Source organism: Pseudochaenichthys georgianus, chromosome 9, assembly GCF_902827115.2.
Source record: "Pseudochaenichthys georgianus chromosome 9, fPseGeo1.2, whole genome shotgun sequence".
NCBI classification, from domain to species: domain Eukaryota; kingdom Metazoa; phylum Chordata; class Actinopteri; order Perciformes; family Channichthyidae; genus Pseudochaenichthys; species Pseudochaenichthys georgianus.
In genome coordinates, this window is record NC_047511.1 from 27,921,381 (window position 1) to 27,945,858 (window position 24,478).

At 43.3% G+C, this 24,478-nt stretch overlaps 1 protein-coding gene across 1 annotated transcript in view; it reads left to right on the forward strand.

The window, feature by feature from the left end:
• Positions 1-24,478, forward strand: part of ntrk2a (neurotrophic tyrosine kinase, receptor, type 2a) — a 113,347-nt gene that overhangs the window by 53,884 nt on the left and 34,985 nt on the right. Inside the window, exon 12 of the mRNA XM_071204375.1 lies at positions 12,700-12,888. Within this exon, the coding sequence (XP_071060476.1) occupies positions 12,700-12,888 (189 nt within the window). The remainder of the gene's footprint in view (positions 1-12,699; positions 12,889-24,478) is intronic.

Sequence of the window (24,478 nt, forward strand, 5' to 3'; positions counted from 1 at the left end):
ACACACACACAGGTAGTGCTGGCAGAGATTGAGGTCAGGGCACATGCACAGGGAATATTTTATTAAGAGAGCTACAGGAAAGACATGGACACTTTACGTGGATGTGGGAGAATATAAAGTGAGTCACAGTTTAATAGGGTACAGTCTTGTTTATCCCAGAATACAGAATGTGATCTGGAAAAATACAACAAATACACCACGTTGGGTTTTCAGATGGCTCATATAATGAAATCACATTATCTTAAAAGTGTGCACTTAAGTAGCCTCTGCATCCATTAATAAGACATAAAAGGGGCAGTGCACTTTCACTCATGTTTTAAAATTTACATTTCAAGTGGTGTTCATTGATCATACTGTGGTGTGTGTTAGCTGTTCAAAGTGCACTTAGTGTTTATACTTTACATATACTTCACTTTAAGGGTTCATTTCTTTACTGGTGGGAGTGTTTTGGAAAGTCTGTAAACTATGTCTGGTATGGTGGTGGTTTTCTGCAAATTAATGAAACACTATTCTATAACACTACAATGAAATGCCCGCAAAGCTTTGTGAAGCGTTTCCAGTTAAACATTGACTGAATCAAATATGTGAATGAGAAAAATGTTGATAAACCTTCACAGTCAGTATAATTTGTAGGTTTAGTTTACTTGTGTATTAATACAAAAGGAATAGTATGCTCATGATTAGATTAAAACCCCACATTACAATCCCTTGGGGTGAGGAAAAGAGAAAAATAATCAATCAGCTAAAGGCTAATTAGGCATGAGAAACACCATGAGATTGTTTTTAAACCCATCAGAGGAAAGACTGTTTAAAAAATGCAACAAAATTAATAAATAAATACAAAATGTAAATATAATTAATTAGAATAATCCTGAAGCAAATACTAATGACATTCAAAGTGAATGAAGCGGGGAGATTGGGAAGTGAGGGTGTGTTTTTGTGTGTCTGTGGTGTTACTGAGGGTGCATTTATGTCTGCATCTGTATGTGTGTTTGTTTTTTATGGAAAGATAAGCTGAGAAAGAACTGACAAATGGACATATACCACAATTGTAGCTTCATCAGCAACATGAATGTAACTTATTTGCTGTTGCTTCCAGTGTGAACTTGCATTTAAACTAAAGCTATGTTGTGTTTTTTACATAAAAGTATACTACATATCGGTATATTACAATCTGATTTGCTATGGATTCATTACCGTTTAGTGCAAAATTAAGTTTGATTAACAATTGGACAGCCATATCAATGAAACAGTCACTTGGTAGAACAATATCAAATGTGCCATGACAAGTACTAAAAATGAATTGATGAAAAGACATTGGCTTAAACGTCACATTTGTTGAAGTGCCCTATGTTTTTTATCCAGATTAAACAAACAAGATACAACATGTCTAAGCAAACAGGCTGCTGGCTGCGTTCCCAAAAGACAGACATGAGAATGGTGTTGATCTTATCATATTACTGTCCACAAGAAAGAAAACAAGTGTATTTTCCAAAATGTCATAGGAAAAAAACAAGCATGATGCTGATTCGTGCTAAATGAACTCCATTGGGAGCTACCTTACATGAGAAATGTTTCCTCCATCATTTAAGATAACTGTTTTTCTTTCATTTCAACAAGCAACATCATTTCAGCCATTTTAAATTTGTCGACTTGGGATTTGGGAAGCCAAGATTACTTCGAACGATTCAACTAAATAGAAAACATTGTCTTTCAGAAGCTATAAGCTATTGTCAATGAAACCCTGACAGTTCTTTTTTTTAAAAGGATTCTAAGCTAATTTAAGGGTTACATTTATCTGATTCTTTTGCACATAATTGTACATGTTTTATGTTTGACCATTGTAAATGGCATATTTGAGATTTTATTGGAACGGTTAAAGATGTTTGAGCTAAAAGAAATACACAATGTTAACACTGGGAAATATGACGGTATCGTATAATAGGTATTTAACTGGAATTAAATGGTATTTTATGTTTTGTCTTTATTTTATTTGTCCATTTATACTTTCTGAGAAACAATGATATGTTTTTTTTTACGGCAAGTGGCTGTTTTACCTTCATGTGTAAGTGGCAGACATTTCCATACCTTATTTTTGATTTGTCTCTATCAACAATGGTCATCACCTAACTGACCTTAAAGCATCAATTTAAAATAGCAATCCGTTTAATGAATGCACAATGGCGACCTTTAATGCCTTTCCATGGTAAGGATAAACAACATGTAAAAGTCATGTGATATTGAGCATAAAGGCAAAGCTGAACAAAAAAAACTGCTCAAGTGAAATGGACTTATGCCTAAGATCCTTTTCCATACAATGTTGTTGAAAGGCTCATTTGAAAAAGATATTTCATTCTTCAGAAGAAAGAGAGGTTTGTTTTCTTTCCAATAAAAGAAATCATTTTATTGGTGTCCCTCCTGTGCAAATGTGTCTTTTTCATCTGAAAGTGCAAGAGCCTTCAGGTGTGCGTCAGTGTGTCGGTGCTTTGTCCTCAGTGTTTCTCCACGTATCAGAACAGAAGGCTTAGTCAGACACAAAACATGAAAACGAATACATCTGTGACCATTCTGGCTTTGAAATCAATGCCACATCCAAATATTTAATGTATTTCTTAATTTCTGTAAATAATTGTTCCTCCCCGGTGTCTTGACTATCCATATCTTAACTGCACACGACAAAAATGTCTCATGTCTTTAATTATTTTCCATTTTTACGGTTTGACTATCCCAGTGTCCCAGCCTAGTAACAGTGCAAACCTTTTTTTCCTTTTATTACATTACATTAGATGTCACTTGTTAGACGCTTTTATCCAAAGTGACTCACATACTCAATACTGTGGGCAATCACCACAGGAGCAATTTGGGGTGAAGTGTCTCAGGGACACAACGACATGCTGACTGCAGTGGGGTTTGAACCTGTGACCCCCTGACCCGAACACCAACGCACAACCCACTGCGCCACACGCCACCATCTATTATTATATTCATGGGGATTAGGAGTTTTGATGTAGTGGGATGGCTAAAGCTTTAAACACAAGTATTAAAGGGGTAAGGAGCAGTAGTGGAAGAGATCTTCAGATCCTTAACTGACATAAAAGAAACAATAATATTTTATATAGTATAATATACTGGCAAAAATACCTTAATAAATGCAAAGATCCTAAGTTGTTGCTTCTAGGTATACAGCTATATGCTGTAAGAATAAATATAATGGGATCAAAAGCACATGGAATACTTAAGTCCAAATGTGTAACCAAGTACCCACGGCAGGTTGGAAAGATTAAGAATATTAAGAGCTAATATTTATTAGGATTTATTTATTATAGACTTTAGAGTTTTTAACAGTTTAAAGGCAGGTTTGGTAACATACAAAACAGGAAGGGTGAGATGCGATGAGGTTTAATACAATAAATAAGTTCGAATTTATTATCATTTGAGGCATTTTTCTCCATATTGAACAGATGACTGATGTAACAAAACCGGAAACAAAACAACTTTTTCTCAGTTGAATTCCTTTCACCTCCTCCTTCCTCTTCACATCTCTGACCACCTCAGATTGCTTTCAGTAGGAGGAATTGAGAAGGTGAATGTGGAATGAATATTAAAAATAGAAAAGATCAGACTAAAGAAAGAGAGCGAGGAAGAGAGTAGGATGTCGGGGAAAAAACAAGATGACGAAAGCAAGCGAGGTGGTAGACACACGCATGGAGATGAGAAAAGAGATGCTCGGAGTCAGAGAGGAGAGGAAACGTCTATTTTTACCAGTGGTCGGTTCAGAGGAAAGGGGAATGTGATAGGTCTCTGCATTAAGCCACAGAGGAGGTGTACGGTCACATTCATATGGACATTAACTAAACTGCAGCGTAGAGGAAATTCTACCCATCAACCGTATCCAACCCACTATTTCTCTTCCCTTTTTATTCTCTGTTAGCCTTTTTCTTGCTAATGCCTCATACTGGATGATATCTTCTTCTTATTTCCATTTGATCTCTTTCAAATAGTTCACTGTTTTATGTATGACATTTTAAAGTTAGACATTATAGCATTCTTAAAAAACATTTACACGTTTACTTCAAAGCTATTTTAATAGCTGATATTTGTTTATGAATTAAGACACAACAATACATTCTCTATACAGTGGTAATTCTAAACTAATGCATTGGTGTTCAAAAAGCTTTTGGTTAGATTAGCAGAAAAATAACGACAACAATGTTGATAAGCAATTATTAGTTTGAGTCTCTCCAAGTTAAAATAGTAAAACAAATATTATTTTCTTCCAGCTTCTCACAAGTGAAGATTTGCTGCCTTTCTTGGTTTTATACTCCTAAAAATTCAATATATATATATATTTTTGGACTAATTGTACAATAAAACAACATTTTAAAACATCAACATTAATAAAATTCAGCTCTAACAACCGTGATGAATTCTGTTGGCCAATACAGATATAACAATGGATACCCCTTAATTGATGGCAAAAATGTGAAAAGGACCAATACAAATATGTTGTAAATCAATCAATATACCACAAAAAGCGAGACAATGTGTGAAGTTTTCTCTTTAGTTTTGCAGTTGTGCTTTCCTTTAAAGCACCAGTCACACAGTCAGATGTGGGGAGACTTTCTTACATTTTTGATGACTAAATAAGTTAAATTTGGTAAAAACTTCATTCAGAATTATTCACCACACTAAAACTTTAAAGTTCATCTGCATTGTCAGCGCTGTGTGGGTGTGGTTTGGTCAGATTTGATTGACAGTAGCAACCTGTACAACCTGAGATTAAATAAATCCTGATTGGTGCATGGACATATCATCACCCTTTTCCTGCTGACCTCTGCCTCACATCAAACCACTGAGGAAAAACATAAAGAAATCTCATACAACCCAAACTGTTGTAGCTTTGGCAGACAACTGTGTGTTCAAGCAGAACCGTATTGCTCTGAGAAAGAAGCTGATTAGTTAAAAAAAAAAACAGGCATTCAAATCCAAAAATCTAATTTGCATTTTCTTCTTCCCCTGCGTCTTTTTAAAACTCTATTCATCCCCCATCTGTCAGCCAGCCACTCAGCAAATCTGCAGCTCTTTACGCTCTTCTTCCCTTTCTGCCATCTCTCCTCCTCTGCATCCCACCATCCCCCTTCCTCCTGGATCGATAGATTACTTCCTGTGTTCGGCTGGGTGACAGCAAAGTTTAGAGACCACAGTGTTCAGGTTACCAGTCACCTATGAGTGTGTGTTTGTCTGTATTGTGATGGGCTTAAGGGGTCACTGAGACCTTTGGGGGTCAACAGTGGCTACAGTCCTGTGTTTGCCTTGAGGCCCGAGTGTCTCCACTGACTGCTTGGATAAAATGTCCAATAGAGACACCATAAAAGGAATATATCCGTCATGTATTTTGATTTGTAGTCAAATATCATTAATTAAGAGGAACATCATTGTATGGCAGCCATCATATTCATCTGTGCCTGTGAAATTGTCAAGAATACTGTAAGCAAAAAGGGTTTCTGCCCTACATGAGACTTGAAAGCTTGTTGTTTATTTGTTGTTTTTGTCAGCTTTGACCCAATATCTAGGCTGTCTATTTCCACCTCTGAAGTGTGTCTGAACCCCATATTTCAGACAATCTTCCGCTCTGATCTAACTGACTGCCAACAATACAGTAATCTCAAGAAATGGAATCTACTACTATGTGCGAACAACTGCTCCCGCTGTTCCTCTCCGGGTACAAAACAAGCAAGCTGTTTTAACAGACTGACGGGCCTGGTGTCCTTAAATCCCATAATAGCCTCTCTACGTCCATTGCCCTGGGCAACGTGCAGCAGTAAATGGCTTCAGCTTGTCTGAGGTGTACCCAGAGAGCCTTAGAGCGATCAATATAGTCCCTCACAGTCATCGTTTTAACTCCAGTGTAGGCTCCTGCCATAAAACGCCCGCTCCCATCCAGATTCCCAACCCTCGGGCTCCCACAGCAACACCGGTGTCACAACAGCAACTTAAAGAGCCGAATAAACGAGTGTTCACGTGGACGCAACAGTGTGACATTGTATCTGTGACTCACAATCATTGCAGTTGTATCTGTAGCTCTCTTAGTGCCACCATCACCCATTTTCCTCTAATGTACTGTATCAGAATTTCACAAAATACTACAAGATTGCATTTTTTGGGGGTAAATTACAGCTGTTTAATTCCCACCATCCATTTATGTTCTAAAACAACAAGATGATTATCTAGAAATATCTTGTTTTACACTACAGCAGTAAAGTTTCTATTATCCCCAAGGCTATTATAGTGGATGGTTCTTTCTACCTACTCGACAAGCTTGTATAACTTCTGTACTGTTTGTTGACAAAACACATCTGCTATGTTTCACCAAGCGTCTCCCAGTACTCAACATAAACCTCTAATGAAGCAGGCCATGAGCACATGAGGTCATTAATTTAACAACGTCGCTGTTCATGAGCTGTACCCTGATTGGATGGCAGTATTGCCAATTTCCCCCTGACAGAAACAGCTGTTCAACCAGACATATGGCCATTTGTCATCTCATTTCACAAACCTGATCAAGAGTTGACAACAACAGGACAAGAAAATTGTTGAGATTTTAGGATGCGTACATCACAAGCACAAGTGCCTGTTTGCTGCGTATTATTACCATTCCCTCCTTCCCCACATTTCATGTCTCTCTTTGCTTCGCTATCATTAAGAAAATGCCCAAAAATAAATACTTAAAAAAGTATAGACAAGAAGAGACTGTCCTCAAAATGCTTTCATGATACTTAAATGGCAAAGTCCTGATTCATGAAACCTAGATGATATTTTCCTCGTTACTTGATACTATTGTTACTACTTGGATCACCGTAACTTTGTACCAACCAATTACAGATCTGAAACACAGCAGCGTAATCACAAGCTCATTAAAAGGACAGAGCAAATTTACAAAGTAGCATGTGGTTGCAAAATTCCTTAGTGGTAACATTTGCATTTGTACTCTTTGAAAACTCAACTTCAACTTTCCCCAAAAAGTCCACAATTTAAAGTCAACCACCTAAACTTAAATCACATTTATTTCACTACAATGACATCTCAAACATCTACCATCACAACACAGAGCCTGAACCTGTCATTTAAAAAGACAAATAGACTTAAAAACAAGCTCTTGATTGGCATGTTTAGCGCTCATCTTACAGCCACCCACCTCTCAGTAATGACCTGAACTTTGTAAGCGAGGCAATGTATTTTATTGACTGTTTACCAGCTCTTCTGCCGCCAGACTGCAAGGAGCTCCAGTCTCCACCAGTTTAAACATTGGTTCCATGTCTATTAACAGTGTTGGGTCGTGACCTGACCCCACTTATACCTTCACCTCTCCTGTCCGTCTCCCCTCTGCCTCCCTCCACCTCCCCGCTCTACATCTTTTCATCCCCCTTTTACCAAGTCAGTCCCTGTGGACCCATCTGCCACCTCTATTTCTCATACACACACACACACACACACACACACACACACACACACACACACACACACACACACACACACCACACACACACACACACACACACACACACACACACACACACACCACACACCACACACACACACACACACACACACACACACACACACACACACACACACACACACACACACACACACACACACACACACGCAGGCTCTTGTAGCCCCTCAGCTTAACGGTATTTATAACGATCTGACCCTGAGACCTCTCTTTGTTATTGATCTTCAGCCCAACACAAACACACAACCTGACAGACAATAACCTGCGTTCTTGTGTGCGCCATGTTTTTCTTCTTCCCTTTGTTACGTTGAGATAATCTCAGAATGGTAAACATTCCCACTAAGTGAGAACCGCAAACAGACAACAACGAACAGCTTTATTTCTTGAATGCAGAGTTTCTCCAGTGAGGGAAATGTGTAAACCAAGTCCTCCTTCGACAGCCTCTTGTTAGGCCTGTCAGCTGTAACATTGCAAAACTGTTGTCTCCCATTTAGAAATAATGATATACCGGTAGTCTCAATTTGAAGGGAAACCAAAGATGTCCTTTTTTATTAAAATAACTATACAGTATTTACCAGCTTTCAGCTTGTCTAATGTGGAACAATAACCTTTTAGATGCAGGATTGGTGTTTTGAATGACACAGATACAAAACAATTCAATATCTACATCTGTTTTTTGTAACTCTTCATAGCACTTGAAGGAATATATTTGCCTGATTATAGTAATTTCAACAAAAGTATCTTTAACATTTGCATTATAACAAATCTTTGAACAAGTCTGTTTTATTTTTCTTCTTCAAATATACAACATAAGTAAAAAGGGTTATTCAATCAATTAAAAAAAGGTAAACAACAATATAAATAGGGCTCTGTTAAAAGTATGACAAGTTGACATTTTTGAGAAGGTGTCTTTTTTTTCACTACGCAATTTGTAAGGCGTGTGAAATAAAAAACTAGTAGTCTGTGGAACATTTGCAAATCAACAAAGAGCAAGAACATGTTTTAGTTCAGCCCGGGACTTGGTTGGTATTCTCTGCTCGTCCATCATCACTCTATAGTATCCAGTCATTCAGAGTGACACATTAGCACACTAGTCTGATCCTGGACACAGAAAGATGCTGCTGGAAAACATATCTGCTCAACAAACAAGCACACAAACACGTACCACACGTATAGGTGTGCACAACACACACAGACAAAACAAACTATTGTGCTATTGCTCTCATTCCTTTTCTCTTTCAAGGCCTTTTCAATCCTCATGAGTGACCAACACCATACACACACACACACACACACACACACACACACACACACACACACACACACACACACACACACACACACAACACACACACACACACACACACACACACCACACACACACACACACACACACACACACACACACCACACACACACACACACACACACACACACACACACACACACACACACACACACACACACACACACACACAAACAAACTCTTTCAGTTTCTCCCTCTCAAGGCTTTGTCAGCAGCACTAGAGCCTGATATGAGTCCAGGGACGGAGGAAATGAACGATGTCAACCAATATTATAATTCAGCACAACAAACCACATGAGAGGGAATACATCTACTGTATTTGTGCTCATGGGAAATCAATCTCAGCTCATAACACCATATTTGCAGGCTTATGCTTGTGTCTTGAAGAGGTCTGCAAAAGGACTTTGCGTCATCGCCTTCGCGCGTATACGTGTGTAGTTGTGTAATTAGGATTACGGTTTTAATCAAAGAAGATCTCCATGCTCAAACCTGCCGCTAGTGTTGTTCTTCTTCCAGCTGTTGAAAAACTAAGACTGGATGGAAGTATCGAATTATGCTCTTAAAGAGACCAACACACACACACTCATACTTGAGTGATTAAGACACATTTCAAGTGGTGCGTGTCATCAAGTTATTTTGTTAGAATGTGTGGCCCTCACTCCTGTGATTGTATCATCTGCAATGCAAAAGACATTGTGATGACAAAACGACAAAAATATAGACCTGGTTGATCTTTGATACAGTAAATAACAAACAAAGGTGAAAAAGTCATACTGTAGGTGTCTCCACCATCCAGTTCGTGCACATTTCCACAATTTAGCAATATCTTTGTAATCTTGAGGGCTTGTTTGCTATCAGGGCAGAAGCAGTCACACAATTTAAAATGAACAAATACAAAGTTGTGTAATTTGCAACAAGTCCTCTCCATGCCCTCAATGTTGTGTTTTCTGATCTGAGGTCTGAGGGTTACGAAACTGTTACAAATGAAAAAATATGTTTCTTTTATAATGTGTTTGCCATGATTAAGGCATATATACAAAACGATCACTTGGAGGTTGAAATTAGTGCTTACTTTGAGTAAAGGTTGGGAATTAGGGGATTATGGTCATGCTTACAAAAACAATGTGAAAGGAAGGAAGGAAATAGGAAGCAAACAGAGGTTTCCTGTGTTAGACTCTAATAACTGTTGACCATCCCAACCTCCATCTTACACATTTTGATGGACGGTTAAACTACAGAGACCAGTCAATGCTTTTAGAATATATCTTTATTGTCATCATACAAAGTACAATGACATTTCTTTGGCAACTCTCACTGCAGTAATAAATAAGAAAACAGGCATGTGGACACAAATGTGAACCTATCCTTAAATGTGGTAAGTATTAAATGTTAGGGATGAAACTGAACAAGCACAGACAGTTATGTTGGAAAGTGTTCAGTAAAATTGTTTCAGTATTTGTGTTTATGTGTTTGTTAACCATTATGTGGGAGAGAGTGAGAATGAACATGTGCCAGTACACACTTTAAAATGTAGCTGCTATGTGGCGCTGATATTGTTTGCTTTGTCACTTCACCCAAAGACGCAGGCAATTAGCTGCAATGCCATGAAGGTGTACTGTAACTTGTGAAGATGGAATAGAGATCCTGGATTGTTTTCGCGGTCTTAATTACTAACTAACAACACCTCTGTTATCCTGCCAAAATAACTAATTGTTCTGTTAAAGGGTTAGTATCAAGGCGTCTAACTCATGCCATTGCCCTTCTTTTGTTTTCAGAGCAATAATTTATATGGTCACTTTGTTATTGCATTACAAAATGCCTGTTATATGAAGTATGAATTTGAAATCCTATGTAGACTACACAAGGAGTTTGGATTTAGAAAGGCCCATTCTCCAGAGATATTTTCCACAAATAATAGCCGTATTAAAGCAAAGACAACTGTTTTCCAGTCTTGGGTTTTTACTCTTCCAGGTAATTAATTAATTTCCTCGGTTACCCTCCAGCTTTGTAGAAATGTGCTATTATTGTTTTCTTACCTTGACTCCATCATTACATCCTGCAGAGCCTGACCTAAAAAATAAACAGCACTCAAACATGAAAACAACCACTGTTGACAAAGGAGCTAGTGCTATTCTACAGGCTTGACCCTTTAATGGGACTTTTACAGGCTTTGTTACTCATTTTCCACAGATGGAACCTGCAAATGTGTTCTCAAGTCAGCACAATGGGGGCTGCTATTTCCCCATCCACATATCCCTCAAACAATAGCCTTGAGCATGGCATTTTGGCCGGTAGCTATTTTGTTTTTTTGGAGCAAGAAGTGATCATTTTAAATGGAAAGCAAGTTTCAGTACTAGTCCTGAAATACAGGTCAACTGTGATAGTAATTGTGATGCTAATTTTGGCTTACTTACTTACTAGGCTTAAAACTCAATGTACTAAAAATGACTAGAAGATTCCTTAAAGTTTTGTTTTTCAGACTGAAAGCAGCCCTGCAATAGAAAGTGTAAGTGGCTGAGTTGTTTGGTAGAAGTGATACAGGAAATAACATCTATTTGTTTCAGTTTAGTTGGACTAACAGAGCCATGAGTTTTATGACTTACTGTACTGTATGCTTTGCACTTAAAACAATTTACCACAATTTGTAATATTATGAGAAAGGATTTTAATGCTAACTTATCAAAAGTTTTATCTTCAATCACAACAATCACAAGATAAACAGAATGAAAAAACTGAGTGTTGTCAAATGACATTTCAAAGCAGAGCCAGGTTGAACTGTTTGATGGACAGCCCTGCATTTTTAGGCACTCTCTGTAAGCACTCTGGTCAAATTGTCTGTTTTGGAAAGTAATAGAAATGCAACCCAATTCTGGCACTGGAGAGGAGAAGGAGGGTAGGCGTCTCAGACACTACTCAACCATCAGACAAGCACAAAGAATTTGCTCCAAGAATACTGATCCCTTAACTCTTTAGAGCCCTATTCGACCTGTGTCAGATACAGACTATAACTCTGTACTTCTATGAGCGTTGTAATGAGCCATTTCACAAGTCACAAAAAACTTAGTGGCGTATTAGTTTAAAGGTCACCTATTATGCAAAATCCACTTTTTCACGTCTTTTATACATCAACATGTGTCCCCTCTGTGTAAAGAGACTCTGAAAGTTTCAGGAAAAAAGTTTCGCTCACTTTTTGTCCTAATCCATTTATATAAAAACCTGTCTGAAAATGAGCTGATCAGATTTTGGCCACTTTATGATGTCATAACAATGTTTTGGCTTGTGTAACTATTAGCCAACTATTAGCCCCCCCCCCCCCCCCCCCCCCCCCACCTTATCACCTGAATCTCCTCCTAGAGCACCATTGTGGTCTTTTAACCAATCATCTCTCAGAGGGGCGTTGGGAGTGGCTCCTTATTTTCATCTAAAGTAACAGACAGAGAATCAGCACTTTTGAAACAGGGCTGAAACAGAGGGGTTTATGGGATGCTGCAATGCACAATCTGTTTGGTGTTTCGAGCCAAACACTTCAGAGACATGTTTTGTATATATCTGAGACCTATACTATATTTATGAAAAACAGTATAATAGGGAACCTTTAACTAAAAACATATGAATATTGTTCATTTTTTAACTAACCCACTCAAACTGATGTTGTGAAACACAACCATCCTCCTCTTGAATGTCTATTGTGATCAACAGGAACAACCTAATCTCCTCACTTTATGATCTCATCTCCTCAGTCTCTGCTAATAACATCTTAACATCCTAAATCCTAGTCCTTTAACATGTCTTCTAGGTGTAGTATGTTCTACAGTAGTTCACATGCAGGACATCATGGAAAAAAAAACATAACCAAACTGAAATCTTTTTCTCTCAGGACCATCTTCTGTGATCAGTAACGATGATGACTCGGCCTCTCCTCTTCACCACGTCTCCAACGGCAGTAACACTCCCTCATCCTCAGAGATGGGCCCCGATGCTGTTATCATCGGCATGACCAAGATCCCGGTGATAGAAAACCCTCAGTACTTCAGGAACACAAACAGCCTGCTCAAAACCAACACATGTGAGTAAAAAAAACCATGTATCTGTACCCAAATGAACTATGTTAAAAATGTTTAGGAATCCATCATGAGTTTAATTCTCCAAGCTTTTCAAGCTAATAGTCTTTTTGTGATGAAAAGAGGTAACCATGGGAATATTCGTTTTCTGCCAGCATGGCAATGACCTTGGGGCTGCTCATGATAAGCTGTCATTTCTGAGGGAGAAGTGGGAAATAGAAAGTCTATTTATATGCAAGTGTGTGTTTGTGTCTATGTGTGTGTGTCCTGGCATATGTTGAGAACAAATCCATTCAAATTCTAGTCGTCCATGTGTGACTCATACACACATAACCAGAGCTGAAGGTAGCAACACAAAGAGTCTGGGAGCCCCTACAGGTAGAAGTTATAGATAGAATCGGAGGATGACACCCTCTTTAATTGTCACACATACATGCACACAGCACACACAGTGACATTTGACCTCTGCATTTAACCCATCCTAGTAGCAGTCCTATTTTATTACGGGTAAGTACCAAAGGACCAATTCATCTAAGGTTCCGCACATGTTCACTCCACAAATTCAATGAAAAACTGACAAAATGGTAAATAGTAAACGGTCAAAGGAGAAAAAAAATTGAAAAAAGAGAAACATGAGGAGAAAAGGAGACAACAGTCAAACAGACAGACAGACAGACAGAGAGCACACGAAGATATTGACCTGGTCCATCAACATGACATTAGGGTTATTGACTTCGGCCTTGCGTTGCAGTAAATGATGGAACAGCATGTGTACGTGCTCTTTTTTTAGGGCAAGGTTGAAGGAGATATAAGGATGGGGGGGGAACTGGAGATTGACCTCTTCAGTTGTCCGGTATAACTAAAAGATAGACTGGGATTTACCGCCTAAAGACAAGAATGAAAGCGCTGAGGATCAATAACAGCCAATAACGTACTGCTGCGAATGTGTATGTGCCTGTGTGTTTGATATATTATAGCCATTACAACTCTGTATGTGTCTTTGACTCGCAGACAGGCAGCATAAATACTGAATGTTTCTGACCGATTATTTGGCCTCAAAGGCTGAATTTGGCAGCTTGGCAAAGTGGCACTAAGTTAAATGCCAGGACCCAAACTCTTTTTGGCCTTAACCAGCTTGTGGCCTTTACTATTGAATATACATTTATACTGATCGCACAGGCCCTCTTCCTGGCAGCAATAAAGCAACAATTACTCTGCAGAGATGATGGATCAACGTGTTATAACGGGATCTGTTGGCGTGTTGCAAAGCTTCAGTTGTAGCTTACCTCTGAAGTGAACACCTCATTAACACCTCATTAACAGTGGTTGGAGAGTGCGTCACATGCATTATCAAGATTTAAAGCGCACATAGTCTTTTAGTCTCTAATCCGACTCATGCACACAGGCTGTCAGTGTGCACATCAAGCAACTAATTCCGGACTATAGTGAGGATTTTAGAAATATTAGGGTCATGAATTGCCATCGTCAATCCCACCAACAGCCCCAGGCAGAAGAAAAACCCTTATTGAGCTAGCTGTTAACTGTTTCATTTAATGGAGCAGCTCTTTTGAGGTCATTCCTCTGACAATCAACAGCAGATTTTTTTACTGAACTTGAACTACCTCTAAAACAAGGCTCAGTATGTATGTTTTTTTGTCTCTCAGTAAACATTACATAATAGGATTTGGCGCAAAAAACAGAACCACAAAGCATGGGATTAACCAGGAATTATGTGACCATTTATCAGCCGTTTCCTCCTTTTCAAGGTATTTCTGCTAAACTAGGCTCAAGAGCTTCCTGGTACACATTAACCACACAGATATGAGATACATTCTTTCATTTCACTATAGCAATATCAAACATTTTCTTACGGGAGTACAATTTTAAAATAATAAATACGCTTTTAAATCCTTGCTTGTGTAAGACTTTCCTTGCTGAACTCATTCTAGGGTTAGAAAGAAATGATTAAAACTCAAAGAGTACAAGAATGTACAAGAATATAAAAAGTTTGCCCTCAGTTTCCCCGATAGTATGGCACTGAACTGAAGGAAAGATTTATTTTTGTTCCATCTTTGTTATGTCACACCTTACACTTGGCTTTGTTTACAGTTACTCTTTTTCCACTGTTTCCATCCCAGCAAATCCAATGGGGTTTGTATTTTGATGTATCTAGGGAATGAGGATTAACATTGCTCTGGAAAATGTTATTCACAAGTTGACACATGCGTACAGTACTTAAGAAAAACACACAAACACGCTCAAACTCACTCACATTCAAAGATTATGAAAATATAGGTCACAATTAGCTACACACCCTGATAGGAGGACACATAGTTGAGAGAGGTTGCTGACTAGAAGGACAAATTCAAGAAATGAACTGCATGTGAAATTTGATAGAGAGAATTTGACCTATATATAACATTGCTTGGTTAAAACTAGCAAAAACACAATAACCAAACTACCCTCACGTCAGCATTCAGGTTCATGGAAATATTTCGGTCTGATGAGAGAAGTAGGAGGGGGGGGAGAGGCAGATGGGAAAAGCGGGGATAATTACGTCTTGAGACATTAATTCTATGGTTGTTTATAAGATGCTGATTAAGCAGGATAGGTGCGAGAGCTGGCTTTATTGGGAGGTGGCGAGAGACCGGAAGAAAAGACAGATGGAAAAATATATGAGGGGAGGTGGTTGATGGGAAATAATATTCCTCCTGATGTTAATATTGCCAGTGCCGTCATAAACAAGTGATGGAAAAAAAAGTGATGGAGCAAAAGAATGGGAGCAGAACATGTGCCTGGATGTAAATATGTTGAGGATGTTGATTAAAAAGTGAAGCAGAGGAGGGGAAATGGTTAAGGGAGGAATAAATGATAGAGCAGTGGGATGCTAAATAAAGGAAAGTGAGAGTAAAATAATGAGACTGGATGGAGATGCTGAATATGTGAAAACGAGTAAATAAGATAAGCATGGAAAATGGGTACTAATTAAGAAAAACATCAGAGAGTAAGAGTGCAACGTTTGGTAAATAATAATTCTGCAGATCTTAATTAAGGATAGGCCTACTGACTGAGAGGAAGAGGGGTGATATGTAGCGTTGCACAAGAGATACAGTTTAATAATGAAAGCAGGGTGGAACAAGTGTAAAATTGGCAAACACAGACAGCTGGAAAGCAGAATTCATGAGCGATACAAGGCCATAACAAATATTTCTAAAGTTGTTTATTGCTATGCACAGCAATTATAGAAAATTCTTGAATATATAAATGCGAAATTAGTTGCAATGACACCTTATAAATCTAACAATAAGGACACGTTTTGTTAGTAGGAAAGGCTGTGAGAGCAACCCCCAGTCTTTCTGCCAAAGACAGAAAAGCAACAGGGGAAGCGTTGGACCACACACATCAATTTATTTGCTATTTGAGGGTGTTAATTAAGGAGAAGTGGTGCGAGGCGTATTCATGGGTGAATGCTTATTACACAACTGCAGTAGGAAATGGTGCTGTGAGGTAATATCTGGTTAAATAGTGGGTATGGCTTGTGGGGATATGGGCTTAATGTTTGCTGCTGCTGCTGCTGCTGCTGCTGCATGGAGAATTGTGGGAGCACTGCTCTGTAACCTGTTACTGTTGTTTTTTAACAGAAGGCTATTATGTCATGAGGAAGAGACATTATACATACATCAATTAAACCTATAACTACATAAAAACGCCGACGATATTAGCCATAGGGATGTCTCTACACACTGCGCCTTTATAGCAGATTTACAATATGCAACATATTTGCAAATCATCTAGTGACATGGTATTTAACTTGTTTTCCCAACAATAGCTACTCTTGGTAGGGTTTGCAAGAGTAAAAATAAACTTTACTTCAGTATAAATCCCTTGTGTAACAATGAATGTAAAATTAAAGAAGGCCATTGAAGAAAATTGATTTTTAAAATGAAGGGGAGTATATATAACCGTATATTATGATGCCTTTTTATGATAGGCTTTTTAACAATGTATTTAGGCCACAACATAACGTGCATTAACAAAGACACATCTCACCACAGGCCAACAATATTAAGGCACTTTGCAGCCTTTGCCCAGTCAAACAACCTTCATCAGTTTAGACAAACTTTAATAGAATAATCCTAAACCAGAAATTGTATTTAACTCAGACAAACAGTCTACAATATAATGGCCACAATGGCAGGTGTAAAACACAGTACTAAGCTACACAAAATACATAACATAACATGACACTTTCCCATAAACCAACACCAAATCCGACAACAGAAATCATGTATCAGCAAACAACACAGCAGTGCTGCCGAATACCACAAAATGAGCTGCACACACACAACGTTGACGCTCCAGCTATAACCTTGACAGTGTGTGTGTAGTGTTGACACCTGTCTGAAACCCATGCACACAGCGAGCTCCTCCACAGTTTGTTGAAGGTTCACATCATCTGCCCGTTTATTTTCAATGCAAAAGTCCTCTCAAACTCGCTGAAGTTTAAAAACATTTTGAGCTGAATAAGGCTCCGTAGTCACTTTTATCTTCAGTGCTGCAGGACGGCCTCACACACTCACGGAATGTAAGGATTTTTCAATAAACTCAGACGGGACCCTGGAGTATTGGAATGCTGTTCATTTGAATATTAGAAATGGAATGTATGTGGCATTATGAAATACAAGTCCCCTGAACTAAATAAAAGTGGCATTATGAAATACAAGTCCCCTGAAATAAATAAATGTGTCATTATGAAATAAAAGTCCCATGAAATAAAATAAATGTGTCATTATGAAATACAAGTCCCCTGAACTAAATAAAGTGGCATTATGAAATAAAAGTCCCATGAAATAAATAAATGTGTATTTAAATGTACATTTATATATATTATTGCCTTATTTATTTCAGAATGTATTTCATAACCTTATTTATTTATTTTCATAGGCATATATATATATATGTATGTATTTATTTATTTATGTATTTATTTAATTTTGGCTTAAACGGCATTCCATACTGGAGGATCTGCCATGCACACGAATCTTTGAAGTTGGCATTAAGACTTTAAGGTGTGTTTGATTTGGTCACTTAGCCCGCCCGGTGGTAGACTACGTTAAACCAGGGATTTGTTAAGGGTAAACTGTGGGGGAAACTTCTGAAGCAATTGGAGTCAGGAACTCAAAGAGAGACACGAGGAGAGCTGGAGCTTTGATGGCAACACTGACGGTTTATTTGGAGCTTCGGCCGGAGAATTCACAAGACATGTCACGTGCCACGGTTTGACCACATGGTAGAGATACCACAATCAATTCTGAAGAACCCTCCTGTAGTTCCAGGTATAATTCTTGTTTCACACTCCAGTACTACTCTTACGTGGTTTGCCAACAGCCAATAACACGATAGCCGCTTTCACACCAAGGCTTTTCCATACTTAGTGCCCAGCACTTAGTGCCCAGCACTTAGTACCACCCCATTTAACTAACTACAGATCTACTTTTCCACCAAACCACTGTATGTCCGCTTATGGCTCGGGGTCATCTACACCCCGAAGAAGGATGTGTTCCAGGTGTCCCACAACAATAACTATCTCTGATCGAATGTTGCCCGGTCATAACTGGTAACATCAAAATGCTAGGGCAGCCCCTCCTTGAGGAGATAGCGGCTGCCCAAGGCTGGGCATCTGCGTCAGAGGGCAAAAGGTAAACATGTAGCCTATACAGAATTATTCCCGGACAGTAACCTTTATTTGTCTTATCAACACTGCCGAGGGTACAATCAAAGTATTGTGTTGGCATATATTGTCTTGGTTGGTAGACACTTCCAGACGCTCTGTTTCAATATTAAGCGCTGCTAAAATGTTGACTGACCCACACTTGTCCCCTATAAAACAATGAACAGGTCAGGTAGGAACCAACGTTACTCTTTGGCAAAGGGGCCAAAAAAATAACAATGATTAAAGTATTATAACTAGGGCTGTCAAACGATTACAAATTTTAATCAGATTAATCACAGTTTAAAAATTAATTAATCATGATTAATCACCATTCGAACTATGTCCAAAATATGGCATTTATTTATGTATATTGTTGTGGGAATGGAAAGATAAATGAAAGAAGGCGGATATATCCATTTAACATACAGAATCTATGTTTATTATAAAATGTGTCAAAATGAAAGACAACCCACACACCTATCAATCATCAAACCGTGTGGTCTTAATTCATTACGTGTTGATTTCTATCAACGGGGGAGTACTTCAGGAAAGTCGACAGAGGGTGGGGGCGGCTAGTGGAGTACTTCGTGACCACAGAGTGTGAACATTGTGATCAGCTGTTTTTAGCGCAGTTCTCCAGTGAAGGGGGGGGGGGAGTCTCCCTCCGCAGCCGGTTGGCGTAGTTTTTGCCACAATTCCGTTGTACAGACCGACGTTAACAGCAGCCCTGTCTGTGCACACGGAGACCGACTCTGTCGTCCGGTGATCGAACCACCTTCTGGAAAAGCTTCACAAGTACGTCGGTACGCAAATGCCGCTTTGTGACACAAGTGACGGTACGCATTTCAGATTACGCACATAACCTGTGAAGAAAACACACTCCTCAATGTCAGTCTTGGTACTTTATTGACAAAGATGACGACACCCTGAAACAGAGCAATGCCGCAGGATAAGCTGACAAAGTATTACATACATGCATGTCATGGACCAATACCATATATGAAATTACATATATTAAAGACACACTAAACAGTAGTGGAAGCAGTCTTACATGAGTGAGTGGATGAACGTCTCAACTCGAGGCGGAGCGGAGTGAATGAACAACATGTGAACTAAAATGGCCGCTAAGCACTACCGGGTCAAAGCACGGCATATCCGGGCAGCGACAGCAGTGACGCTGCCCTCTTGTGGCCGGCGATAAACTCTTCATCCCCCTCAGACCGGAAAGCTATGGGACGGAATAGGTTAACGGTCTAAATCCAGCTGCCGGACTCGGGCTCGTAACATGCAGGCGGCCTCCTCACGCGGCCTGGCCGAGTAGGCTGGGGCAGCATCGGCGGCGACTGCGGCACCGGTGCGCCCAGGAAGGCACCCGTAGGAACGGTGAGGTCAGAGGACGCCTCACCGGCAGGTGCCGGTGGGGAAGCGCCCATAGCCGAGTCGCGGGGTCCAACAGCCGGCCGCTGAGCGATCCCCTGGGGCGTCGCCCAGCCCGGGTGGATAGGTGGGGGCTGATGGTCCAGAGCAGCGGGCGGCGGCAAGGGCGGCTGCTCACGGGCGCAGGGTGTGGCCGGCGTATAGGCACGGAGGAAGCGCCGGTTGCGCAGTGTCAAACGTCCCGAACCGTCAACCCTGATCCGATACTGGTCGTGGCCCGGCGACTCCACCACGATCCCTGACCTGTCCCATTTGGGGGCTTGGGCCTTGCTGGTTCTGGAGGAATACCCTTTCGCCGAGTGCCAATGGGCGGAGCGGTCTTGAGTGCGGGTCGAGAACTTCTCGAGGCGGTTCACGAAGGAGAGCGAGCCACGAAGGGGGCGGCCGAAGATGATCTGCGCTGGCGAGAGGTTGCAGTCGGGGTCAGGCGTGTTTCGCAGCTGCAGCATAGCACGCAGGAAGCGGTCCTGATCAAGGCCGCCCGACGGGCCGGTGTTGGACATAAGGAGGCGCTTAGCGGTCTTAACCGCAACTTCTGCCCTCCCATTAGACTGCGGGAAGCTAACGGACGACACACGGTGTTTGACGTGCCATAAGCGGAGGAATCCTCAGTGTGGCTCGCCTTGAATTCCGGACCACCGTCGCTCGAGAGCTCCTCCGGTACGCCGAAGGTGGCGAAGAATGAACGGAGGTGTTGGACCAGGCCAGCTGAGCCCGCCAGGGCAGTACCCGCCGTAGAGCTCAGGACCTCTACCCAGCCCGAGAGACGGTCCCCGACAACTAGGTAGTGGCGGCCCCCATAGTCGAAGAAGTCAGCAAACACCGCCTCGAATGGCGTGGACGGGGGTGAGGACGGCAGGGGGGGTGTAGCCGCCTGTGACGGAGCATTGCGGTTGCAGTCTGCACATCCGTCCCTGGTGGCCTGAATGTCCCCGGACATCCCGGGCCAGTAAACTATGGCTCGGGCATGCTGCCCCATCGCTGAGGTTCCCTGGTGGGCGGCATGGAGATGCTGAAGGACTCTCCCACGGAGGGATGGGGGGACCACGACGCGTCCCGATAGAGCAGGACGCCGTCCTGTGCGTAGATGGACTCACAGACCGATGACAGACTCGCCAGGGCAGGGTCATTTACGTCAATCCCACCCTCCTGCTCGATGAGTTGGAGGAGGTGGCCGAGGCATCCGTCAGCTGTGTCTCCCGTGCGAGGAGGGGCCAAGAGACGGCTCCGAGCTCCGTCGTCGTCGGATGGAGGCCATGAGTGCTGACTACGGCGTCAGGCCCGCTCGGCAGCCCAATGAGAGGCCGTTCGCTGAGCCCGAGGGGGAAGGATGCCTCGACGTGGCATCAGCGGCATAGTTGCTCTTGCCAGGCAGATGCACAATGTCAAGCGCCATGGGAGGGTGCGCTGGAGTCTAAACAGACGCGAGTTTGTGATCTCATCCAGCGTACGGTCGCCAAAGATCTTCACCAACGGCTTATGGTCGGTGACCACGACGAGGTTGTCGGACCCCTGCGTGAAGTACCGCGTCTGTTGACCCCAGGCCACAGCTAGGGCCTCTCCCTCGACGGCCGCATAGCGCTGCTCCGCAGGGGACAGGAAACGCGAGCCCGCGAGGGTGATCCTCCATCCACCTGGACAGCAGTCCGGTATGCCCGAGGCACAGTGACAATGTTGCTGGAGCAGGAAGTAGCCAATGCCACGCATGGACCAGTCAGGGCGGAGGCAGGTACGCTTCTGCATGTCGTAGATCTCCACGCCCTCACGGATGGCCTCCATTATGGCTTGCTTGGACGCCTGGAAGGCCTCCTCCAGAACGGGGGACCATAGGAACACACAGCGTGGGCTGAGGAACGGCTTAAATGGAGCCATCGTGTCACGCAACTGGGCGTAGTTGGCCACCTGGTTGACAAGGCCGAACCAACTCCTGATGTCCGTCGTGGAGCTAGGGGTGGGGAAGTCCCGGATGGCGTCCAAGTATTTCGGGAGCGGTTCGATGGTAGATTCCGACACCCTGAAGCCAGCAAAATCGACGCACCTCTCCGCGAACTGAAACTTGTCTGAATTCAACACGATTCCTGACCGGCCGACACGCGTCAGGAAGTCGATGGTCCTCCACCAGTGTTGCTCCAGGTCGGTGTCATAGTGGATGGTATCATCCACGCAACGTTCCTTGCGTTCATAGTCCGAGAGGACGGCATCAAACCGACGGTTGTAGCCATCCCCTGATGACAGGAAACCCTGTGGTTGGTGTAGCGCCAACGGCCGAAGGGTGTGATGAAGGTAGTGAGGTGGCGATCCGACTCACGCAGGGGGACACTGTGGTAGCCGTTCCAGGCGTCCGTGACGGTCTTCCAGGTGCCCTTAGGGACGCGGCGTGCAAGGTGGAACGGGGACTCAGTGGCGAAGGTCTCACGTTGGCAGAACTTGTTAAGGGGGAGAGGTCCACGGTCCTGCGTGGGGAGCCGTCGTGCTTCCGAGTGACTACCATACGATGGCACCACGTCACAGGCTCGCCGTATGGCACACGTTCAATGACCCCAAGGGCTTCGTCCCAGTAGGTCATCGTGGACCCTCCGCTGCCAGTGTAGAGGCACTGTAGCCGCGGTGTGACATGCCCTAGGCGTAGCTGCGGGGTCCACGTGCATCTCGATAGGTGGCCCCTCCATGCATGGTAGTGCTCGATGGGGGCAAGTATTGAACGTTGACGAGGCATATCTCCCGAGTAGCCAATCTTTCATCCTGTTATTGTTCTCTGGCTTACAAGGGAACGGCAGTGCTACGGGGCGCGCGGGGGGACCGTGCGCTGAGGACATGTGCACTGGGCGTCCCGGGGGTCACCTGGCCCCACACAGCCGTTGGCTGACCTCGTCGCATTGACGGACAAGGGCTGGTCTGGCGTGTCAGCCGTGTCAGGGCTACGCCTTTCCTTGTGCCCCCCTGCAACGTCGTCCGATGGGAAGTTCACGGGCAATAGGCCGAGGTTGAGCAACGACTCGTAGGAGAGGTACATGGCCCGGACCGAGCTGCTCACATATACCATGGAACGGCAGGATGTGACACGCCCCCCACTGCAGGTTGTCGAGAGCCTAGCGAAGAACGCCCCCTCGATGGATATAGGGGAGCGGTTGGCGGCTGACAGGCTGAGGCTGACGGGTCGCAGGTCGTCCCGCGAGAAACCGCAGGCCAGGAACTCCTCCAGCGACCAAAGGTCCGACTGCGCGCCAGTGTCCGCGACGGCGGATATCCGAGCTCCGTCGGCCGAGCCCCGGTTGCCGGTGCCATCCCTCAGCCCGACTGGCATGTCCATCGAGATGGTGATTAATGCTCGGGGGTGGTCTCTCAGCCTGGCCCGTCTCCATTCGCCCTTGGAGAAGATGTGGTGCTCGAGTCTGATAGGTGCTTGTCTGTTGACACATCCGTGACGTCGGGGCGCGGCGTCGGCGATGGCTCCTGTGACGTCGGCCAGGGCGGGCCCCAGCTTGCACCGATGAGACCTGGGAGACCGGCTCCGACCCCATGGCGGCCTGTTGACTGTCGGACGACGGCTGTTGACGCCTCTGTCGTCGGCGGGCCCTATAGCAGCCGATGCACACCTGGTGAGGCTTAGGATTCCACCCGCGAGGCCCCTCCGTGAAGACGTTAAAGACGCTCTTACATTCCGGGCACGAGGCACGTTTAGCCCCGTCCGCAGGGCTCGGGGCGGGGCTCGTCTGTGGAGTCGTCTTCAGGCGCCGGAATGACGACATGGCTGATAGGGAGGACGACGGGAGAGCGTTACGGGCCATCTCTCTGTTCTCGACGAGTGCAATTACGTTATTAACTGGCTTAACCAGGACGTCAGGTGTCCCCAGCGTCTCGCGGCGTATGTCCGAGTCATAAATGCCATTGACAGAACATCACGGATGATGTGGTCGGTATAGTCCACGTCCTTACCACACTCGCATACCGCATTATATGCACATGTCTCTGCTTTACCCCGCACTCTGGCAGCGAATGCACGGAATGTCTCATCGCGTTCCTGGCGGAGCTGAAGTAGCTCGGTGCGCAGGACGCATGTAGCGACTGGGATGACAGCTAGGGAACGCATGACGGTGATTAGGTCTGGCAAGGGTCCGGAAGCGGCGTCGGGAGCGGCTTTCAACAGGCTGTCTCCAAGTACAGGTCCAGCGCACTGAAACAGCTGGAAGGGGGCCTGGGCATCCCCTATGCCTGAGCCGGCGCGGAATACGTCCCATCGGCGGATGAACACGTTCCATTCCTCTATCGACACGCCCACATCAACTTTGGGCCGATCGAGTCTCGGGCCGTGAGGGGCTGGCCGGCTGGGCTGGGCTGGGGCCTGGGCTGGCGCGGCCATGACAGGCGCTGCGTGCTGGTGGCTAAATCCATGAATCGTCAATATAGCAATGACGAGTGCTTCAGACAAATTTGGGATTCGAACT